The 22830-nt window shown below is 45.7% G+C and overlaps 6 protein-coding genes across 6 annotated transcripts; 2 read left to right on the forward strand and 4 right to left on the reverse strand.

Moving 5' to 3' along the window:
• Positions 1–1075: 1075 nt before the first annotated feature.
• LAJ45_11378 (uncharacterized protein) lies at positions 1076–3455 on the reverse strand (the record flags this gene model as incomplete). Its single annotated transcript, XM_046120886.1, has 6 exons — positions 1076–1349; positions 1411–1625; positions 1683–1898; positions 1954–2677; positions 2746–2817; positions 2881–3455. 6 exons carry the CDS (start codon positions 3453–3455, stop codon positions 1076–1078), a joined length of 2076 nt encoding a protein of 691 aa, XP_045965914.1.
• Positions 3456–7708: 4253 nt separating this feature from the next.
• Positions 7709–8532, reverse strand: LAJ45_11379 (uncharacterized protein; the record flags this gene model as incomplete). Its single annotated transcript, XM_046120887.1, has 3 exons — positions 7709–8305; positions 8363–8446; positions 8503–8532. The coding sequence occupies 3 exons, from the start codon at positions 8530–8532 to the stop codon at positions 7709–7711; spliced, it is 711 nt and encodes a 236-aa protein (XP_045965915.1).
• Positions 8533–9701: 1169 nt separating this feature from the next.
• LAJ45_11380 (uncharacterized protein) lies at positions 9702–10630 on the reverse strand (the record flags this gene model as incomplete). Its single annotated transcript, XM_046120888.1, has 3 exons — positions 9702–10237; positions 10316–10531; positions 10606–10630. 3 exons carry the CDS (start codon positions 10628–10630, stop codon positions 9702–9704), a joined length of 777 nt encoding a protein of 258 aa, XP_045965916.1.
• Positions 10631–12924: 2294 nt separating this feature from the next.
• On the forward strand, positions 12925–13968 carry LAJ45_11381 (uncharacterized protein; the record flags this gene model as incomplete). Its single annotated transcript, XM_046120889.1, has 1 exon — positions 12925–13968. The coding sequence occupies one exon, from the start codon at positions 12925–12927 to the stop codon at positions 13966–13968; it is 1044 nt and encodes a 347-aa protein (XP_045965917.1).
• Positions 13969–15293: 1325 nt separating this feature from the next.
• Positions 15294–15791, forward strand: LAJ45_11382 (uncharacterized protein; the record flags this gene model as incomplete). Its single annotated transcript, XM_046120890.1, has 1 exon — positions 15294–15791. One exon carries the CDS (start codon positions 15294–15296, stop codon positions 15789–15791), a length of 498 nt encoding a protein of 165 aa, XP_045965918.1.
• Positions 15792–20271: 4480 nt separating this feature from the next.
• LAJ45_11383 (uncharacterized protein) lies at positions 20272–21389 on the reverse strand (the record flags this gene model as incomplete). The annotated part of the gene is made up of 2 exons (XM_046120891.1): positions 20272–21242; positions 21314–21389. The coding sequence occupies 2 exons, from the start codon at positions 21387–21389 to the stop codon at positions 20272–20274; spliced, it is 1047 nt and encodes a 348-aa protein (XP_045965919.1).
• Between the last annotated feature and the right edge of the window lie 1441 nt (positions 21390–22830).

The following is a 22830-nucleotide window of genomic DNA, read 5'->3' on the forward strand; positions in this document are numbered from 1 at the left end:
CCATCATAACAACCCAAAAGCTACATGACTATTACCAACTACCAACATCGAACCAACTGCAGCAAGCGGGCAATATTAATTCCTACCTCTATGTACCCTATATATATAGTTACGCTCTTGGCGTAATTAAATGTAGTGATAGGGTAGTGGTAGTGGCTACATACATGTATGTAGGTGGTACATGCAGCTAATCAAGGTGGATATATGCGGACAAGTACCCGAGTGAGGCCCTAAGTGATCCCCCCATCAACCTCTCCTTACGCACTGATTGATGTGTATCTTGAATAGCTTATTAACTTCCGATCAAGCCCGAGATATCGAACATGAATTTCAACACATAGGTAGAGATTTCGTCAAGGGTTCAAGCCCACCCCCACATCTGGGGAGAATGACATAAACATGTATACGCGCATCGAACCTTCGATAGGAAGAAGCTTGCCCAAAAGTGAAACTCACGTCTATAGAGCTCGAATGTACGACCATGCGTGTTGTCACAGCAGTCAAGACTCCTGGGCCCAGAAAAGGTTGCCTCGCTGTAGCTAGTTGTTCAGCATATGCGCATATAAGGATCTTCCCGGTATATTTTACACTCTGGCGCGTGTAGTGATGGGCACGAGCCGAGCTCTCTTAGTGGCGAGCCCGAGCCAGCTCGAGCCCATATCTAAAAAAGCTCGAGCCTAGCGAGGAATTAGTAATTATTCAAAAAAACCCAGAGCTTAGTAATTTATATGAGAATATATCCCCATTGTTAATCCTGAATACGAACTCTATATGCCGACTTACTGTAGGGTCTATCTTTAGGTATAAACATGAGAGCTCGAGCCTAGCTCCAGGGCTCGAACACCTCGAGCCTTTGTCCCCACAATCCGAGCCGGCTCGAGCCCTACCCCGGGCTCGTCTCGAGTCGGCTCGTGCCCATCACTAGGCGCATGCCTATGCATAAAGGTAAACTGGGAAAGCACGCATTACACATGACTGATACAACTTAATGCTTGCCAAAGCGGCTCCAAAAAACTATGTCTTATTCAAAAATAAAAAAGCAAGGCCAAAATATATGTATATATACAACAATTTCTCACAACTCTGAGATCAGCTGTTCCGCACCCTTGATGGCGAAACACATACTTGTCAAAGTTGGGTTACAAGCGTTCCTCGTGGGAATCACGTTGTTACCACCCAAGTACAGGTTAGTGGTATTGTGGACCTTCGAGAACTTGTCTACAACCGAGTCCTTATCATCCGCACCAGCCCTGGTAGTACCGCAGATATGGAGAGCCAAACCTGGCTCCATGAATTGTGGCTCGGAGCCCGGAAGATAGCCTCCGACCTGGGTTGCGACGGTGCACATACTGTACGTACCAACAAAGTTAGTATTGATTAATGGGTTGAGGGGTGAGTGGGTAGTCTTACTCCTGCATCATTCTATGAGACCGCTCACAATCTCCCTCTCCGAGAGTAAAATGGAAGGTTGGCTGCGGCATGTGGAAATGGTCACGAATGTGGGTGCTGAATTCAACACGGTTGTCCTTCACAATGTCCACCATTCCAAAGAAACGGAAGTCGACCACAAGACGGGAGTCTAGAGACTGTGCAACCTCTCCATAGGAGAAGGCGTCACGATGAATCTGTATAGGTTTGTGAGCATGGTTCGCTACAATTTTAGACGATATCTATTAACGTACTTGCGTGTGCCATGGGTGATCGTCGGTGACAGGAGTCGTGAGCTGCGGGTCGGGGTCGTTATATGGGAAAGGAAGAGGGTCTTCAGGATGCTTCAGCCTATGTGCGTCGACCTTTTTCTTCCATTCTGGGTTGGTGGTGTTCTCGACTTCCTGGACAAACTCATCCTTGAGAATAATTTGACAGAACGACATTGTTTGCTCTGTCAAGTAGTGACCCTATCAATGGTATTCATTAGCTTTGGTAGAATGAATTCAGTCGGTAATAACTTACCAGAGCTGGGAGGGATCCTTCGACAGGCCTGAATCCAGAGTTGAAAAGAATCTGAGGTGTCAAGACTGAACCTCCACAGATGACATACTTCTTCGCAAATACGTAGAAGCGGCCCTTGCCCGCGATGTTCTTGATAGTCGCACAAACAACGTTCTTACTGTTTTCATCATAAAGTACCTTGGTGCACTGGTGTTCACTCATCAAGTGGAATTTCTCGCTATTTACCGTCTCACCAAGAATAGTGTCTGAGGCAGCCCAGGTAACAAAATCAGGGTTCGTGTCTGTATTTCTCTTGCACGCCAACGGTAAACTCAACACTTTTCTCTTTTTCTCCGGATCAGGGTTGGGGAACAAGACATCAAAGGATTTCTCCAACTTTGACTTCACCAACTGATCACGGATCGAGTATGGCTGGAACTGGTCACGGGAAGTTCCAAGATACCTTTCGGCCTCGTCATAAAGCGTTTCCCACTCATCGTTCGTGAAGATCGTGGAACGTTCAAGGGTCTTGTGCTGGCGGGGTGTTGCACAGGTCCAGTGGGTTCCCATACCACCAACACAGCGGGTCGCTGCGGCGGCACCGAGATTGTCGAACTCCTTTTGGTCTGGATTCTGACCGTTACGAGTGAATGCCTTGCTGTGGTTCCAGGAAATGGGACTGAGTGTTGCAGTGTAGCGCTCTCGGACGGGGACTGAAAGGGTGCTGAGGTCTCCCTTAATGACACTGCAAAGATAAAGACATAGTCAGTGAGGAACTTGAGCAAAGAGAGCAAAAATTGGTGAAAGGCCTACTTTACGAAGCTATCAATATCTTTCTGGAACCCAACAGCGTTCTTCTTGTGTCTACCAACGACACTGCTCTCCCTATATGTTGACATTTATGATTAGAATCTCTACTAAAAAGACCTGGGTACATCGTATACTTACTGCGCTCCCATCTCCACCATGAGAACCTCATGATCCGCCTCAATGATTTTTCTGGCATAAGTAGCACCAAGTGGTCCAGAACCAACAATAAGAACTTCCGGATACTTGGCTTTCTGAATGAATCTTTCCGCAGACACGTCAAAATTCCCCGAGGTATACAGAAGAGTGTTATCAGATTCTTCCTGCGCAACAAAGTTCCCAATCTTCTTGGTCGGGCTACCTTCCCATGGGTACGAAAACTCTCCGATCAGGTTACCACTGGCCTTCTCAAAGATGCCAAAGCTACCTTTGGGCTGCGTTCCAGGGCTGGTAGTCGAAGGCACAGCACGAAGAGCTCCAAAAGTGCCAGCTAGGATGTCAAGCGCTTCGATTTGCTGGTCGACTTTGGTATAAGTGACTTGGTCGTGTGGCTTGGATGTATCTGAGTTTGGCACGAGTTTTATTCCCTCGAATATAAGAGTACCGCTTTCGATAGTGACATTTTTGATTTGGAGGGCTATGGCCTCATCGGCAATTTTGGTCTTTCCACGCTTGTTGCGGACGAGAACTTCATAGACCTGGCCTTCGGCGACCATTTTGGATTTTAGAATAAAGTTTTGAAGAATAGAGCGATTGGAAAAGCTTGAGTGTCAACTGAGAAGTAGATGATGTAGAGGGTGAGTTAGCCAGAAACGAGGGATACTATGGTCTATTAAATACCACGAAAATTCCATATAATTGATATCTTGACGATCAGATTTGATGTACTTTGAAGTTGAATGTACATACTGCTTTCTTGTGAATCCCTGTGATTCTACAATTGTATAGTACATGGAGTTAATATGACTTGATCATCCTTCTGCAGGCTGAGGTCTGAAAGAAACAAATATCGAGCTGAAATGCGCCGTGTACTTAATTGATGTAGTTGATTTTCAGAACCAGCTGAAATGTACGTCTAAAACATGCATAAGCGGCTAGAGTATCCTTTGCAGATACACCCTAGTAAGTACTTTGCCGACAAACGATTAAGCTTTGACTATATCCCCCACTCTATGTTAGAGGCCGTAAATCTGCTTAGTGCTTCAACTCTAAATTGACCTATTCCATGTTAATGTAGTATCTGGATGTGCATTTCCCAGTTAACTGCGTTGACTAACTAGAGCCCAAGAGGGGAGAACTTGATCAATTGATATTGAATAGGTAAATTCTCAGTTAGATATGTAACACAAACCTACGCCCAAGCACGCAAGCATGCATGAGTAGATCATGAGGATCGCTTTTAAGGATAACCCCATATTAAAGTAACACCTATAGCGTCGGGTTTGGTGAGATTCAAGGCATTCTAACCACAAAAGTTCCCACGGGATATAAGATCTCAAGGAATATGGTACTAAAGTGTTTCTAATTCTTGTTTGATTTTGCCGGTTCGCTTTACCTGTTCAATAAATCTGGGATGCGAGCTGTGTTCCGATCCGCGAACTGGGTGGGATTTTTTAGAGTTAGGTATTGTCAACAAGGAAATACCTAAACAGTTGGCTTGAGTCAATTGAAGATCTTTAGGTAGGTAACTCGTGAGTTGTCATTGGTGATCGTGATCGAGCGGTATTACAAAAAGAAAGAAAGAAAGAAAGAAAGAAAGAAATTAGAAATAACATCTGAGGTATGCAGGTATTCTGTTAACATAGATAGAAACCCAACGGTAGAATTACAGTCGCAACTCGATATGCCGGATCTCAATACGCCGGATCCCTTGCTATCCCGTATGAAATCCTTCGAATCTTGGCAATCCGGCATATCGAGTTGCGACTGTAGATCTATGTGCACGGACCTCTAATTAATTAAATTGGCTTCATATATGTGATGGGGGATCGTCGATTTTCAAATGCAGCTCGAGGTAATTAGATACATTCAAGGTGAAATGTTCCCCACTTACATCAGCTGAGCTGATGAATAGGTGAATTACCGCCGATTTCAGAAACCAACTGCTGAGCCATGCAGAATCTGCTCAATATACCGCCGTCCCCCAACTTCACCTGGGTATTCAAAGATGAGTTTCCTTAATCCAATATCTAATTATAACTAGCAACGAATAATAGGAACAGTTTCATAGAGTAAATCAAATCCATTGTAAGGTAGTTACCTCGGCCCAAAGTTCGAATTGGTACCGGAAGATATTCCATTCTCGTATACGTAGATACGTTTCATGGCTCGAATTGATTAAGTTCCGTGTATATCAAGGCTAAATAAGCATATTGATTAACCCGCCTAAGCCACAAGGGCGGCAAGGTGCACAACACTACTCCATTCCCAAGGATATCTGAATTCCCAAGGATATCTGAATTCAAACAATCCGTCGATGTAGTGACCCGAAAATAAATTCGGCATTGTGGTCTAGCCCAGCAGCTCACTCAAAGAGAGTACACTTTGAGAGCAACCCTTCTCTCCAAATGATTAAAGCATTCTTTTGGTGGATGAAGGTATGTCCCCTAGTATCGTGAGTTTTTTGAGGTATCTTGAACCTCGACGTCCATGGAGGAGCTCTTCCAACCCCAAAGGCCTCGTTGCTATAGATCTACTGTCTTGCGTTGCGTGTCCCAAGGCGAAATAGGTGGAAATACCGCCTTATTGACCACATTTCTTTATGCTAGAGATGTCTAGACTACACCAAATGCTCGACACGGCACATGTTCAGTCACATGGAGCTCATGATCATGGAAGTACTTTGTTTAACTTTGGAAGAGAGCTACGAGAGTTGGGGGGGGGGGGGGGAGGTACGTACACTAGTGCATGATATGCTGAGGAAAGCTGATCCTTCCTCGTTAACATACACACGAGTGATATACCGTGATTCACGTGGAGTACGCGGCGCCAAGGACGGTTTCTGGTCTGTGCTCCGATTCGTCCAGTGTTTACTTGGTGTTACAGAAAACGATCCCCCTTCTCACCAAGATAGGAATGTCCAAATGTTCTAGAATTCGGCCTCTATGTGCCCCTCCCAAAACGAAACATGCACGTACCCCGAATACCATTCTTCCCGTGGCACTTATCCAGATAAGCTCGCACCCGCATACAACCAAAAAGCAAAGCAACGACGTTGTTGTGCTTCGGCACTTTGGTGGTGGTTTTGGGTGACTACACTACACTAGGATCGGTTAGGACTGGCCGCAACGGAAAGCTCCATGTCAATCCCCCACAGCCGCCTTCACTAGGGGAGCTACTGCGGAAATACTTACATGTATTTCCAACATTATGCTTTGAGTCAGTACAGCTAGCTTCATGAGCGAATTCTCAATGCCAACAATCTCAAAGGCCTTGATTCCAGATCTTGATCCTGCACCGCCGAGTTAACAAGCGGGGCTCCGCCAGATATCCTACATGTATATCCCTTCCCTGGCATTTTTACTCACCTGACGATCCCCAGCTAACCAAAGGTGTCGCTAGACTTCAATTCGTCAAGAACCTCGGAGTGATAACCTTCATACTACGTACATACCATATCCGCTTTCCCGTCTCATGGTATATCCCGCATTACTCGAATCTTTATGGCCCATCTGTGGGTGACATGGCGGGAGAGCGGTTTTTTGGATAGGCCAGTTTTGGTAATACCGTCTAGTCTAGAGCCCTATATTAGAGCTCCATACATCACTATCCCTTGGACGGATGAAGCTCTTAAATTCGGGGCTTTCCTCTTTCACCTGATACTAGTAACTCGTGCTGATTTTCGATTGACTGCATTACTATTACTGCACATAAAAGGCAAGAGGTTTACTTGACTAAGCGCGTGCGCGGTCTAGGCTGCGAATTTGAGCGTTTCATCCGCCCAAGGCATAGCTTATCACCTCCAGACAACTTGAAGAAGATAGTTATATGTATTCGTGGAACCACCGAAGTCTGAATCCGAGCTTCCCCTCTCTACTTGTTAACATTGAGAAATTCAGTCCAAGGGACGTGATTATTAGGCTCCCGGCATGGGGCTGGTAGATATTTAAGATGTTTGAGGTAGTCAGATAAACGGGTTCAATTTCATTACATATTTACGAGTCTGTGATATATATCGGTAGCTACTGCTTGAAATCTAATCACTTATGGTGACGGAGTTATGTATATACCAAACGCCTCGGCCACAAGGAATATATCATCCAGCCGCGTGTGAATCTGGCGCTGTGTAAACCCGTATGGTCTCTCTACTACCACAGGAACACAAGTAGTTCATAGTATTAGGACAGAAGTTTTTGAGTCTGATTTTGTATGGTGTTACCATACAAGTTTTGTGTTGCAACGGCAACCAAAAGTTACCAAAACTTCTGTACCCCGACCCTTCCTTGTGTCCACCTCGGAATCTGTCCGACAATAAGTGATCTCGTTCTGACCGATTGTACCACAGTTGAAATCGATAAAAATTATTCCAATCCCAGACCTGTATGTATAGCCCCCTTAAAACATAAATGTATCTCTTGTTAATCACTATACCGTGGTCCACCTCGGTCCGCGAACCGTGGCGGTCTGTACTTACAAGAATCAAGAGATTCTACTTGAACCTAACCCATTGTTCAATGGCTCGTCGTGACCCGACCCACTGGCCACCCACCCTCTTGTCAGAAATGGTCGATTTCCTTTAGCCAACTACAACAATTAATCACAATCACAATTAAAAAAAGAAACCAACAGTCTAAAAGTCTAGTGGTATTGGATCCTATTCCGTATATAATTTTATCTGTCACGAGAAAACAGGAACAAACAAACCAACGCAAAGAAAGCCAGGAACGAAAGAAAAAAAGCACATCTATACACCACCCACCAACGGGCAGGAGGGGGGCAGTAAGAAGTTTTCCACTCCCTCCCTCTCCCTCTAGTTATCCCCGCCACTCTTCTTCACCCACCCCTCCACTGTCCTCCTCGCATCCGTCACAACCCCATCCACCGCCTTCCTACTCTCCACCAACACCCTCGCACTCTCCCTAATACTCTTCTCCACACCCTCCCTGACCGCCAAGTGCGTCTCCGCCACCTGCGGCACCTTCTTCTCCCACTCCCACACCAAATCACCCACATTCCTGCTCGTCTCGGGCATGAAATACCATCCGGCGCCCACGGCGACCACCAGCGGTGTCACCACCCTAATGGGCAGCATCCTCCTCCTTACGAGGATCGACCCCGCCATGGTGCTCACCGCAACATAGAGGAGCCCCGGCACGACCTTCTCCTCTGAGGAGCGCGGGGGCGCGAGCGAGGCGATGGTGGAGGTGACGGTGGACTCGACTGAGAGGTACTTGCTGAAGGCGGAGTCGATCTCGCGCTGTGCGAGGGCGGCGTGGGCAGTGACGAAGCGGCGGGCGGTGCCGATGTGCACGGCGAGGCGGTCGGTGGGGGTTGGGGTGCGGGTGTGGGACTCGGGGGTGGAGACCGACGGCTCGGGGGCTGGGGGGTCGTAGAGTGATTTTTTAACCTGGTGGGTGTGTCAGCGGCGGCAATTGGCCTGCGGAAGGGGGTGCGGGGGAGGTACGGGGCGGGTGATGGCCTCGTCGGCATATACGGTTGAGGTGGTGAAGAACGCCGTGGTGAGTGCAGCGCCCGCAAAGGCGGCGGGCTACAATTAGTTAGCAGAATATCAACAATTTGGTGAAGGGGGAATTGAAGAGTTACCCGCGAGGTGGTGAGCAGGCGGAAGGACATTGCTGGCTGTGTGGTCGTTGTCGGTGATGCCGTTCGGATCGATGATGGAATTTGAGGTTGAGGTTCAAGGATAGCCGGCCATCAGGATTTGGCGCGGTAGCTTGGCGTGATGGGTAGTGCGCCCTGTAGAGATGCAGTAGGACCGAGTGAGATTCTGTGGTGGCGTTCTTGGCAGAGGCCGGGATGCACAGCTTGGGTGTCTGTCTCCCGTACGTTACGTATGGGCCATTCAAAAAGAAGGTATTATAAGGCATCCCCGCTCACTTATTGTTAGACGATTCATGATCATACATGTATGTGGACGAGTAACCAACCTCTGAAATGTATACGGATGGTGAAGTCAGAGCCTCGGGCCTTGGACCTTGGAATGTTTCCCCCAACCCTACTTTTTGTTGTGGCTGTGAACTCCGGATAGAATGGTAACTTTGGTAAGCAGTCGCAACGTAAGATCAGTGTGAGATAAAAAGCTGTCGATTAAGGATAGATCAAATTCTCTGTATTGCATGGCCGTTAGCTTGGTACAACAAAGACAAAGGGCAAACGTAGCTACATGTAAAAGTGTTGAATGCCCTACTCACACACACAGTTTTCACCAGACGTGCTCTCAGAATTTGTATGGAAAAACCGAACTCTGTGGTCTATAATTAGGACTTCAGCGAGAAGGCATATCCTGGATAGACCGGCTTCAGAAAGGGTCCTTCTTAGCTGTCTTATTTCGCTTTAGGTAATTCTCTTTTCTCGCTTGCTTTACCTAGTATCTTCTCTTGTGCTGTCGATGCTGACTTTTACCTATTCTACTAGTGTATATAATCAATGCATGTAGCTCATTCAACAGCTTGATCATATCTTTCATTTTGGGACATAGCGAACCGTACCATTTTCGATCTTCTGAAGCACGCTTACGAAAGTTCTTTCATTTTAGACCCTTTCCGTACAACCTTATGCACCTACATTTCGTGGGTTTTGCATTCGTATTTCTTGGAGTGTTTGGTTCGCCTTTGTGTCAGGGAATATGGTAGCTCAAAGAAAGTATTCTATTACTGAATTGGCGTTTCGTAAGCCTTCACCTATCCAAGGATGAATAACTACATTATTCTCAGCGACAAAAGGTGATGATAACTCTGAATTTGGCTGAAACTCGAGATTCTAGTACTATCTTAGCGGTGGCTCTACTCCGCGTCCGTCCTCGCCGTAATCTTCCCCTTCACCACCCTCTCCACCGCCTCTCCAATCTCCTCCTCGCCCTCCACCAAATCCACCCACAACCCTGCCACATCCCCCCTCTCCAACAGCGCCACCCCGACCGCTGCCACATCCGCCCTACTCACTTCCCCTTTCGCCCTAGCCCTGCCCAAATCGACCTTCCCCGTCGCCTCCTTATCCGAGAGCGACCCGGGCCTCAAATGTATATCCTCCCACCCCACGCTCTTCCCCCCGGCCTTCTCCAACTTCCGGCTCTCATCATACAGCCAAATATCCGCCTGCAGCTTCGCCTCGCAGTACGTCGGAATCGCCTTCCACCCCGTGCGGAACGACGCAACGTCCTCCTCGCCCCAGTACGGCGCTGGCTCGCGCCGCGAGATCAGCGCGGAGACCATCAGGAACTTGGACACGGAAGGGGCGGCGAGAGAGGCGCTGATGTACTTCTTTGCGGCTTCTTGATCGACGGCGATGGTACGTTCGGGGCCGCCTTTGCCGCCGGCGCCTGTGGAATGTCAAGTTAGTCCTCTGATTAGAGCCCGGGCTATATACTACTGCTTGGGGCTGGAGCGGGGAGGCTTACCGGCCGACCAGATAACCCAATCAATCCCCTCGAGCTGTACTGCGATGGATTCGGGCGTGGCGTCTTCAATTGAGCTGACGGTTGGCTTGACGAGGCCTGGGGAGACGGCGTGCGCGTTGATGTCGGGGATGTGGTCGGCGCTGCGGATGATGGAGGTTACGATGTGGCCGGCTTTTGTGAGCAGCTTGGTCATGTGCAGAGCGACCTTGCCGTGGCCTTCATAAGAAGTATACGAGGTTAGAAGCTGTGGACATTGACCGGAGGGGTGGGGTGGGATGGGTTATGGGTACCTCCGAGAAGAAGAACTTGGACCATTTTGGGCTATGTGGTGTGGTGGTAGAGTATAGATATCTTAGGTTTAGGTTTGGATGCTAATATATATCTTGTAGGTTGAATTCTTTGAAGGGAAACCCGCAATATTTAACTACTCCTCTGCATATTCTGCTTTATGTGCGGAGTGGTAACTAATGTGGGGTAATGATCGGATCCGTAATCGGTGCGGCAATTGACGTCATCGGGATCTACAGGGTTGTGCATTATTGGTAGCGCAGTGCAGGGGTCTGATCTGTGGTGATGTCTGAAACCTCCGAGAGGAGTGCATTATTAATTATCAATCAGAAGAGAACAGGGGTGTTGGAGACCCGAGACAGAGACCCGACCACGGCAGGGAAGGTAATATTGATGTATTATGGAGATACTCAGAGTGCGGGTGTAAAGTACAGCTCTAATACAGTATGTACAGCAAATTCTTAAGGTGAAGATTTAAAGTTGAAACCAAGAAAGTACGTACTGGTAGGACTTTAGATAAGGACAGATCTACGGTTTAGTAGGTCTCCCACCAATAAAATCTCCCAAGTAGGTACTCAATTAGATCCTGTCTATGAATTATGTATTAGGCGTTCAGCCAAAAGGTCGTAAAAACAGGGTGTTGCTTTCGAGACCTCTTACTGAATGCTTAACCAGGTTAATAAGTAGGTCCGCCATACCTAGAGTACTCTATTGTCAAGGACAGTGAGCATCAAATTCCGAGTGTTCGACTGTGACCAGCCAGACCAAATCAGCTATGTAGGCTTACAGACCATAGAAAATAACGCTAACAAATAAACCAGAGTGCAATTGCAAGCACCACCTATATAGAATTCTCCACTGTTCTTGTAAACGAGGATATATCGGCTAGCTAAGCAGTGCATTGTATTGTGTTGTAATTTTATTAGTGGCTTACCGCTAGCTGTGCTAAGGAACCATGGTGTCAATACTATTTGAACCATTTATGGCTGCGCCCTAGTCTTCCGTTTCCCTATTGGATACGTAGTTCCTCGACCATCCCGATGGATTCGGTGGTTGAAGTATGGGTCGGTAGCTGACAGTGTTGCTGGGGGCTGGGACATGAGCGGTCACTCGTTTTCGTTTCTTTGTGTTACGTCGTATATATACTCCAGCGGTTTCAACTTCCGATCGCGTCTTTCTTCGTGGATCAGTGTGAGAGGACTCGGCCCATATCATTTGTAGTAATGTGAAGATTTATTTCTGTAGTTGGGGCATATATCACTAAAGATTGCACACTTATTCGAATAACGCGGTGAGTCAGTGGAATTTTAGTCGTTTATATTGCTATTGTGGGGTGACAAAAGTTCTCGTGATTTTCGCATAGCAACTAGCCAAAAGACCAATCCACAAAGTCGGTAATTGGAATTTATACCTAAGAGGTATGTCCCTATCAATCTTAAGCTTTAGAATCACGGAGCTGTCTCCTGAATATCTTTTATAGTCGTGGAGTTATAGTCGTTTCATGATACATCACGTACAAAATCACGAGAACTTTTGCCACCCCACAATAGATTCAGAGGAAATGATTCCAGGTTATTACCTAATATATCTATCATTCATGAATCCACAAATAAAGCTAGTGTTATTAGTTAGTCGGCACTCTCAATACTACTGCAGATGCGGTTACTCAAAATCGTAGTAGCACTCTTTGGTATCATGGTCATTGACTGTACGAGAGCACGGTGTCATCCTAGGCCTATGATCTGATGTTCCGACTTTTGTCTACGCCAAATTGCAAAGTACCTGTTCACACTATCACAGTTTCTCCTCTACTACGCCCACTATCCTACAACCATAGAAGTCAATACCGAGTGATTCCCGTTCCACCAATACTGGCCACCCTCGCCTCGCAACATCATCCAACGGTCCAAGTCACTACATGTAGTTATCACTTACCAATCGTCTACAGACAGCTCTAGCAACGAGTTTACCAGTCATACTATTGGACCACCACAACCCACTACTAGTCACACATAGAGCCTACTAAGCCTTCTACGTTCTGTCTCTACTTCATGTCCCGCTGGACAAGATATGTATATATGAGACCGAACCAAACATATCACTGCTTTAGCATCATGTGGTCGATGAAAAATCACCGATAGAAGATAGCTTCTATTTGCGTAGGCCACCTCCATGATTCTTAAATACCCACGGCCCCCCCCTCTTCCTTCCAGATCTTTATCCACTACTCACACATTCTCACACCACACTAACTTCCTTCCTTGCACTCCAGGTAAAACCAGACTACCATAACAAATCTTCATTTTTCAAATACACTCACAATGTCTTCACATAACCCCAACCGTCCTTCTCGTCACGCAATGCCAGCTCCAAGTACTGCCACTGTAAAGTCCTCCTATATGAGTGACAAGATCCGCAACGCTCCCACCCTCGGGCCTGGCGATAGCCTGAGCCAGATGAGCCGGAAGAGCTCTCACGTTGATCCTAGTCACTCTTCGAGGGCACCCAAGTCTCACGCCTCTGGTATGAGCGGCCACTCTCGGCGCGGGGCATCAAGACACCTCTCAGCGGTACCTGAGGTGTCCACCATCAGCTCTTCGAGCAACAGCAATCTGTCTTGGGCCCCCATGTCCCACGCATCGGGCGGATCAACCCCCCAAGCCTCCTCAAAGCACAGTAGATACGCTCCCGTACTCGACAGCAGCCATGTGTCTTGGTCCCCCATGTCCCACGCATCGGGCGGATCAACCCCCCAAGCCTCTTCAAGGCACAGCAGACACGCTCCCGTACTCGACAACTCCCCCCAGTCATCAAAGAATTCGAGCTCAGCTTGGTTCTCTGACGAGAAGGCCCGCAGCGCTTATCAACAGATGACCCATAGCCAGGCCGGGAGCTCAGCCTCCAATGCCTCGCGGGGCCAGAGTGGTATGCATGCCCCCAGCCGCCACACAGCGACACCCTCGTACACGTCGGGTGCGGCTGGCCCCTCCGGGAGCCACCGCAGCGCCGCACCAATATCTATGAGCTCCAACATGAGCGGGCAGGGCTACAGTTCTTCTGGCAGTCGCCAGCCAGAGCCCCAAATGTGTGGAACCTCCGGTGCCTCAAGACAAATGTCCCAAGCGTCGGGCATGAGCGGACATGGGTCCCAGGTTTCTTCGTCTAGCCGCCAGTCCGCATCACCGGGCTCCCAGAATATGAGTATGACCCAGCACGGAGGGAGGGCCGGTCATCGTTCCGTGGTCCCATCGCCATTGGGTCAGGCCCCTGTTCACAATGGTTTCAGAGGTACGATTTCCACACCTGAGGGAAAGCCTGGGGAGACAGTGGAAGTCAACATCAACATTCGTACCACCAGGAAGTAGTGCTTTGTGGAAGTTTGTTAGTGATAATCCCCTCCTTTTGCCATAGGCAGTGTAGAGGGAGATGTTATGGTAAATCTTCGGTTTCTGGGTCGGACAGATTTATTTCTGTTTTCTTGTAGTGAGTGCTTGCACCTCTAGCGCTTTGGGTTGGGGATTCCATTTCCCAAATTATAATTCTTCTTTTGGTTTTGAGGTTTAGGTCTGGGGATTTTTATGTTTCGGTATTTGCAGTTTTGTCTGCGTATTTCATAATTGTGGCGTGCAATAGCCAGTAACTGGGCTTTTTAACAGAGTCCTTAGATACGAGTGTTAATGGAATAATTTATACTCTTCATATTATAAACAGTATTTGTGATTCTCTATCTTAACATCGTGATCGGAACGAAAAATCGAAACCTTTACCAAGTGTGATTTACCTCATTCTGCTTTATAAATTCTAAGGTTGAACCGGTCTGTAGAACAAGATGTATTTTGATGGTCCTCAACTCTATTAGTAGGTAAAGGCTATGATCCAAAGTTTATGTAAAGTACGTTGATGGGTTATGCAGTAAAGTATATTTTTTATAGTCAATGATAACTCTTTCACTCTCTCCACTCCCTAATCCCCTCCCTCTCCAGCACCCCCTAAAATAAAGTGTCGAGTGATACCTCATGATCGACATGCTTCTCCCTTTGGTTACTTCCGTCCTGCTTGATAATTGTGGTATAATTGCCGGTTTAAGTACTTTGTGATCTTCAGAGCATATTACGGTTTAGTACTTCTTGGGGAAAGTTACAGAGTCGAATATTCGGTAGATTCATTGCTTTGAAACGTTTTGGCCTGTTGCCTTCCCTCAAGATGCGCGGAGCAGCTTTCATCACAGTGATTCGCAGAGTTTGGTAGCAGTCTCTAGAGATCGGGTGTGTGCAACAGTCAATGATTCTGTGATAAAAGCCAAAACACCAGTTCAATGGAAACTACGAACCGGACCCCATACTCAGGCAAAAAATGTATCGTATGAGAACAAAGCAACCTTACACTGCTGCTACAAAAGAAATCAGATGATGCTCTCACCGTAAGGCATATATTTTTTTAATTATCTGGATCTAAATAGTTAAAAATCTCGTTGCCCTGACTAGGGAGGCTCCCGCCCAAAAAGAAAAAAAAGATAATGATATTAGCATTGATTGTTTAGTATGGCACCAAGCCCCCTTCAACTTGTATGTGCACTGGATAAAAGACTCTCTCGGCGAAACCACCAACGATCCCCCCACGTAAAAGTGTTGACCGAACCTACAACCCCTCTTCAGACCTACCTTTCCGCCTATCATCCGCAAACACAATTATGGATCCCCCAAGTCCCAAGTCCGAGACCAGCCAGTCTGACACTGAGCGCCAGGTCGAAAGCCCAATCGACCAAGGCCAAAAAGAGATTCATTCCTCCGATGTCCAGCAGAGCGACAACAGCAAAGGCAAAAGGGGAATCGAAGTTGAAGCAGAAAGTTATCAGACTCACACCTCGTCTGTCCTCCAAGACAAATCTTCCAACACAAGTCGTTTCCCTCAACGCGGTCACACCTACACCGTAGTCAGAGTTGGCGGTGGTAAGCCTATCGTTATTCAAGATGATCCATCTGAAGAGCAACACTCCGAGTCAGGCTCTGATCCAGCATCCGATCCAGCCCTCGAGCCGCGTAAAATCAAGTCCGAGGATGAGGAGGGTTATTATGCTCCGGGAGGGTTGGAAAGTGATGACGACTCTGGTACTTTTCGGTCTACGTTCACTAAAGAGAGCTTTGGTTTCTCTATCGGAGCGCCCGGATGGAAGAAAGCACCTCGTTAGTCGTGGAGATGGGTGGAGATGGGAGGACATGGTACAGAGAGGAAGTTTTGAGGCGTTGGCTGCAAGGAATGGAGTCTGTTCTGTAAAACATGGTAATCAGCAGGTTTTCTTGGAGCTTCGGAATATTTTCTTTTGGAGAATAAGTCTGTAATCGAACTGTACACTCATGAATTCATATTAGGTTCTCATCCTGTAATCCTTTACTACTCTTGTGAGGTGGGTTGGGCTGGGTTGGGGAAAGTCAACTTACCGCAAGCTCGAGACGCCTTAAATGCGCTTTGCCCCGCTTGATCAATTGATGAATTTGAAAAAGGGGACGTCGATGCTCTGGATAGACTGGTACGGATGAGTAGGGGAAATACAGTGCTACTACATGTATATATTCGACTGGTATTCGGATCGATTATCTCAACTTATCAGTTTGTAAGTGGCAGTCCAGCTTGTAAGCGGCTGGAAATATATTTGTATATCATTTTCGCCCTGTTCTCTAATATATCGGTCTTTCGATGTTTATGAAGAAAAGAAAGAATGTTTCTAACTTTTGAACGGCCCTACATACGGTGGAGTTTTAGACCGGCACATTTTACCCTAGATTACCAGTAATGGTAATGTGGGCTGAACCAAATCTAATGCTCGCGGCGGTTATTTTGACAGCTTTGGATAACTTCAGCCCTAGCCTAGTTTGGTTGGCAATACGGCCCGGAACCGGAAATCCTCGGAGCAGTCTACACAAATATATCGTGTATCACCTGCAAGTTATCCTATATCTTTATAATAAGGGCTCAGTTTGAGGTCTCCCATGCACGAAACGTACTTCCACCATGCTCATGTACAGCGGTAGGTAATAAGTGATGGAACAAAGCAATACCTGTTTTGGTAAAACGCCACCAACATTTGGTGTTTGTACTCTCAGGGCGTTCCATCACTTATTACCTGTCGCTGTATAGTAGTTGCAATATTTGTGCCCGCAGAGCTAAGCAATCAATTACCAACCTCAACGTCCCAACCACATGCCTATACCCTCAGCGTCGATTTTATTTACTGAATGCTCTTAGAAAATCGTCTTTGTATCATTCATCACAGAATTTCGTGGCGGAGACTACATCAAACTAGCGCCGTCCATGCCATATGCCTTCTCTGCTAGAAATTCAATGTGCTTGAGGTATGGAGAGCTTACTGGATCAACTATAGCAAGATCACACAGAATGGCAACAATGCGATAACGGCTTCGACTAGTCTCAACGAGCCGCCGCGCAATGGAAACTGGAGAACATTCTCACCATGATCATTGGAAGTCTTGGTAAGATATGATATATATTTATCCCGTAATTTTAAGAACATATATCTAAACTATATAGTCTTCCTCATCGTCACTAGGAACGTCTCCTATTGGTTACAGCGCACTACATGTATTTCTAATATTGATTGCATATCATGATTCGACAAAGAACTACTCCCGAGACGGAAGGGAACTGGCATTAAAAGGCATATAGCTATTGCAATTGATGGATATAAAAGAACAAACACTGACAGAACTACAGCTATATTTTTATATATGAAGGTCGAATTTTCCTGATACCATTTTATCATGAACTACATGTACATACTAACGCTACTCATTGAATGACTTAGAGTGCATACTAGGGCTAATATATCACAGATTACATATAAGGAGAGATGGAGATAAGGTTTAGTGCATGCCTGTACGTTTTGATGACCCAATAATCCAGAATGACAGCAATAATCTAAGAAATTACTATCGCAGTACCGCCCGCACCTCATTTCCTCAGTACATTTGGGCGGCCGAAGGCCGCACTCCGCTTGTACGTATATACAGACGTACAGGAGTTGTCTAGGTGCGCGACTGTTGGGTATACCCTCGGATGCAGCGTTAGGGAGGACCACACCCCGATGATACGTCTACTTGGTGGAGTGCCATTTTGCTCCGATAACAAAGCCACCCGCTGCCTAGCGGAGTGCAGCTTCCTACTCATCTAATCAGTTAATGAGGCGTCTGTGTCTGTTTGACCACGTCCATACGAAATCATAACGGTCCGACCAGTTCAAAGGTTTGCACCCAACTCACTCTATTAACAAGTTCTTTATGAACCAATCCCTAACTATACACTAGGTGTGCTTGATTTTTAGCTCACAAACTCGTAGTTTGTAATTAACCATCGGACCGAACCCAGAGGTCTATGTTACCCGTTCATTAGGCTCGCTGTTTCAGGACTCTAGTAGTCAGTATTAGATACGCTAAGATAGCCACGCCCTGATCTCTTAGCCATCTTGCAGGTAGGACGCTTGATTGTTCTGCGATGCGTGCTGGTTAATAGAACAGAACTACAGACTTTGGTTCAATAGGCGTACATGCTAAGGTTAATATTATGTTTCGGGCAGTAAAATAAGCAATATATATAACGCCCTTCTTTTATTTCCTGCCAGTATCGGTATTCGAAGCATCAAATAACTCGTATCCTGTGACTGGGTCTTCTGTTGACCTGTCGAATCTATCAGTGTTTTTAGTGTCGGTATTAATTATATTGTTTAGAATGCTCCGTATAAATTCTATACTGCGGACCAATATCAACTCACCACATTACATTGATCTGGGCTCATACTATGAGAAAGAAAGAACACATGTAAGCCCACAACCCGTGTATTACCACCCGAAGTACATGTAGCTGGGCAAATTCTTACCTGATAGTCCTATAAATGATTAGGGACCTTTTAAACCCCTACCGTAGACTAAGTGGAGAAAAGATGTATCTTCCAAGGGGGCCATAAGTATGGCTTACGTACATCGATATATTTCTATCACCTAGGATAATGTTCAAAGAGAGACTCTGACATTGCCATGACCATAAGGTTGCATGCAATTAATGAATTAAACAAACAAAGAGAGAGAGAGAGAGAGAGGCTCTGTCGGAGTTTACGGCCGAGTGATAATTAGTGATCGTTCTGAGGATGATAACGTTCAGAATCGCCCTGAGGAGCCTGGGGTATGGACGCGAATTCTATCTAACCTTTATTATATTCGTTGGTTTCTCTCTATGGAGATATTTGCATCAATGGCCGATTCAAGGCATCTTCAGTGGTTATGGTAGTACCTGGCGTATTTTAAATCATGAAAAATCACTCGGTTAATAGAGCTAGTCGTGATACATCCCCACAGCACATGTGGAAGGTGTATGCAACTCAGAATACACAAAACCTCGAGGAATAAAGATAACGTAGAGACACAGCAGTAGAATGATGTGTATCCACTACAAGGACGGTGTGGTACACACCACGCTGTCCCGAATGACAGATGATTATAACTACGGAAAAGGCCTAAAATGACACAGTTTTCGGTATGTGTGCTTCGAAATAACACATGATGAAAAAAGACACAGTTCGCTGTCACTACAAGTAAAAAAGGAGAAGGAAAAAAAGAACAAAGCATTCTATAAAACTACAAAAGGTACAAAATTACAAAAGGTACTGCAGCGACTTATTAAGACATTTGCGACTGCTACCCCCACCCCTGGTTTGAACCCAGGACCTTATGTATGATTGGTTGTATCCTGGGTACTCTCGGTGTCGACGAGCAGCCTATCCACTAGACCACCCGCCCATAGTAGATGCTGTGCCCGAGGTGATGCTTGAGTGTGCCAAGATGAAGATCGAACTTGAACCCTGACCCTTCGATATTATCATTGCTCAGCCAATACGTATACTAATTGGTGTATTCGTTTTGGATTATACCGAACTGTGTCATCTTGCATTCATGTGTTATTGTAGAGCACGTCTACCGAAAACTGTGTCATTTTAGACCTTTTCCGTTATATCTATTATAAAACAGGCCAGAGAAGATACGTCCTATACCTATCTCTGGTCCAGCAACACAAGCCGGAAGACGGTACACGTATACATGTAAACAGGAGAAGAGCCTCCTGACCACCCACATAGTAGTATGGGCACGGAACTTTGTCCCAAAATACGAGCGATCTTGTATGTTCTGAGACCCTTCATATGCATAGGATATAATTTTGGAGCAAGAGCTTGATGAGTCTTCTATTCCTTGTGTGGCTCTTTCTATATGTGATGACTTATTTAACTTCTTTCGGATCGTAGACAACTTTAAGATTGAGATCCCATGTATTTGTGTCATTTTATGCTTGATAAGCCTGGTTTTAAAGGACCTCTAATCAAATTTTTGAAGATATAAGAGGGCTGCTAGTTTAAATTAGATGAAATTGAGAGTTGTGAGGGATATTTGATGAATAAGCCTTTTATTTGATGAAGCTTGGTATCTAGCTAGGCTAATGCATCCCTAGAATTCTTGATTCACCTATAATTAAAAGGCTTGCACAAATTTAAAGCTTCTCTCGAACTCCACTTTACCTGTTTACCACGTTCTATCAGTCAAATAGCTTTGAATCCTTACTAAGCGAGTTATACATGTGTTATCGACGTCCATCAAGTATTTGACATGCCATCAGAACAGCCGGCGTCTATCAACAGGCATGGGATTCATTCGGTCTGACTCTTTCCAGAAAAATGCTAAAAGATACAGAGTAAACCCTGTTGGAAACCCAATTTCTGCTAATTTCCATCCGCTTTGAACTGCCTGCAAATACGAAATCGCCTCTCCAGTAACCTTGCGATCTGCGCCAATTCTGCCAAGCATAAGTCCCCTTTGGTCTTCGTATGCATTAGCCAGGACTTCGAACAGTATAGCAATCTCTATATTCCCGCATATCAAATGCTTTGTGAACTCGAGTTTAGCTTTTATATCCTGGTTCAAGACGATCTTGACAGAATAATGTTCATGAATTTCCGCTGCTTCGTCACAGATCATATATGGATCCCTCAGCTCTAGCAGTGCCGTCAGATTCCGATATGTCCTCAGTGTCACAGGCACTAACATCTCCCGAAAGAAATCATGCCTCCTCGGTTTAAAGCCATAAAGATTTCCCATGTCCCACTCCTCACCTCGCGAATGATCTACCCCACCCAATAGGGGCTGAAAGTTCCATTGAGATACCCCGCAGCACTTCTCGTATTTGAACCTCCGGCATGAGTCCATAAACTCCACAATGAGCAATGTATCTGTGTTGTTGGTTTCTAGGGGCGGCATTATGAACGTATACGTAAGGAATCTCTCTGGGCCTAGCTCACATTGTAGCTGCTGCTCCATATCCCAGAGTCTTTGAGCAGGGAGATGAGGATCTTCTTCACCGTTGGAGAGAACTGAAGTTATGATTCGCTTCAAAGGGTTTTGGGGATCGGGGCGGACTCGTAGGTGGAGGGTTTCAATGTCAGACTGTATCGAACTAGTGGTGCTGATATCCATTTCGTCCCCGCCCTCATCCTCATCCTCATCCTCGTTCTCATCCTCATCCTCGTCGTTTTCGTTTTCGCTCTCGTCCTCGTTCTCATTCTCATCCTCGTTCTGGGATGCCTCAACTGAGGTGGGGGTGGAAGTACTATCGGTGCCCCTAAAGGTGGTGAAGCATAATGGTGATGATGGGGAATACCTCTGGCCACTTGGTGGTCAGTTGGGGTATCTGAGTCTACCAACAAGGGAACTATAGTTCCCAGATCCAAATCCATATCTATATCCATGGAGCACTAGGTACGTCTCTCAGTTTTGGACGAAGTAAATTTAAAATGGGGGCTAAGTCACAGAACCAGAAGACTATCGAGTAAATAGAATTTATTTAACAACATACATGTACATTAATACGTGGCCATATGATATTAGATGTGTATCTGTAATTACATTACGATTAAACCATGCCATTTCCTAAATTAGTTAGATCTAGAGCTACATAGCCCATCAATAACGTTACTACATGTATTAAGCTACACTTAGGTACCCATCTCTACATAATGAGATTGATTTATTGTAGAAGTATTGAAGCGCCCTATTGGACGAGTAATCTCAGTATGGGGCGGTAAATGTGCCAAAAGTAATTTTACCGGCCAACGGTAGTAAATTATTTTACTTACCGAATGCGATGCGGCGGCTGCGATTTGAGCAACCTATAAAGATCACAATACGGTCAGCAAGCTCCTCTGGAAGGCCAGTGGTATCGAAGCAGCTACAAAAATATGGAAACAGTTCACGAGATGGAGATACGAGAGAAGCGGACAAGATGAAAGTGCGGAAGAAGAGAGGAGAGAACTAGGGTACGGATGGGGAATGCTGAGAGACGCTGGAAACGAGGAATAGGATAAGAGATGATTTACTAGTGTTTTTATTTCCTATGTTAGATACACGCGAGAGGAGGTGGAAGAGATCGGGTAGTTCAGGGGCTATTGCCATGACTGTAAGGTTGCATGTAATTAATGAATTAAACAAAACAAAAAAATAGTAAATTATTTTACACCAGTGGTGGAAATAATACCAATATTTATACCTTATAATGCTAATTCCTATTTTGGCCAAAAGGGGCCATATAATGCTAATATATACGAAAATTGTCCACCGGTGAGAAATTTTCATAGTTATAAGTTTTGTCATTAATGATTGAACATTTACTTATTTAGTATAGCGCAGCATAGAGACCGAAACCCAGTGTTTATACCGGTGGAAAATGTACTAATGTAGGATAGCGTGACACAATGACTGAAATTCAGTGCTTATACCACCGGTGGTAAATAACTTACTACCATTGGTAAAATTACTTTTGACACATTTACCGCGCCTCCATAATCTCAGACCTCTCATTTTTCTACGACAATTCTACCTCACGCTGTAGTAGAACTTTATAAAGCTCGATGAGTATACTACATGTAGTACATCATATACCGGCTACAAGTATCTAAATGAGTACCTGTATTGATATTAGGACCATACATGTAATAATATCCGAAAAGAGGCACGCATGTGGCCATGGTGCATGCATTTTAAATCTATCTCGTTCGCCTCCCCGCACAGTACTAGTAACTTTGTCTATAACCTCATAACATGTAGATACGTACATAATTTACACATATATATATTTGTACTGAGTACTAAATACTCTTCATTTATATGTGCAGATGCTTT

The sequence above is a fragment of the Morchella importuna genome (assembly GCF_003444635.1).
Source record: "Morchella importuna strain M04M26 chromosome Unknown Morimp01GS066, whole genome shotgun sequence".
In the NCBI taxonomy this organism is placed as follows: Eukaryota; Fungi; Ascomycota; class Pezizomycetes; order Pezizales; family Morchellaceae; genus Morchella; species Morchella importuna.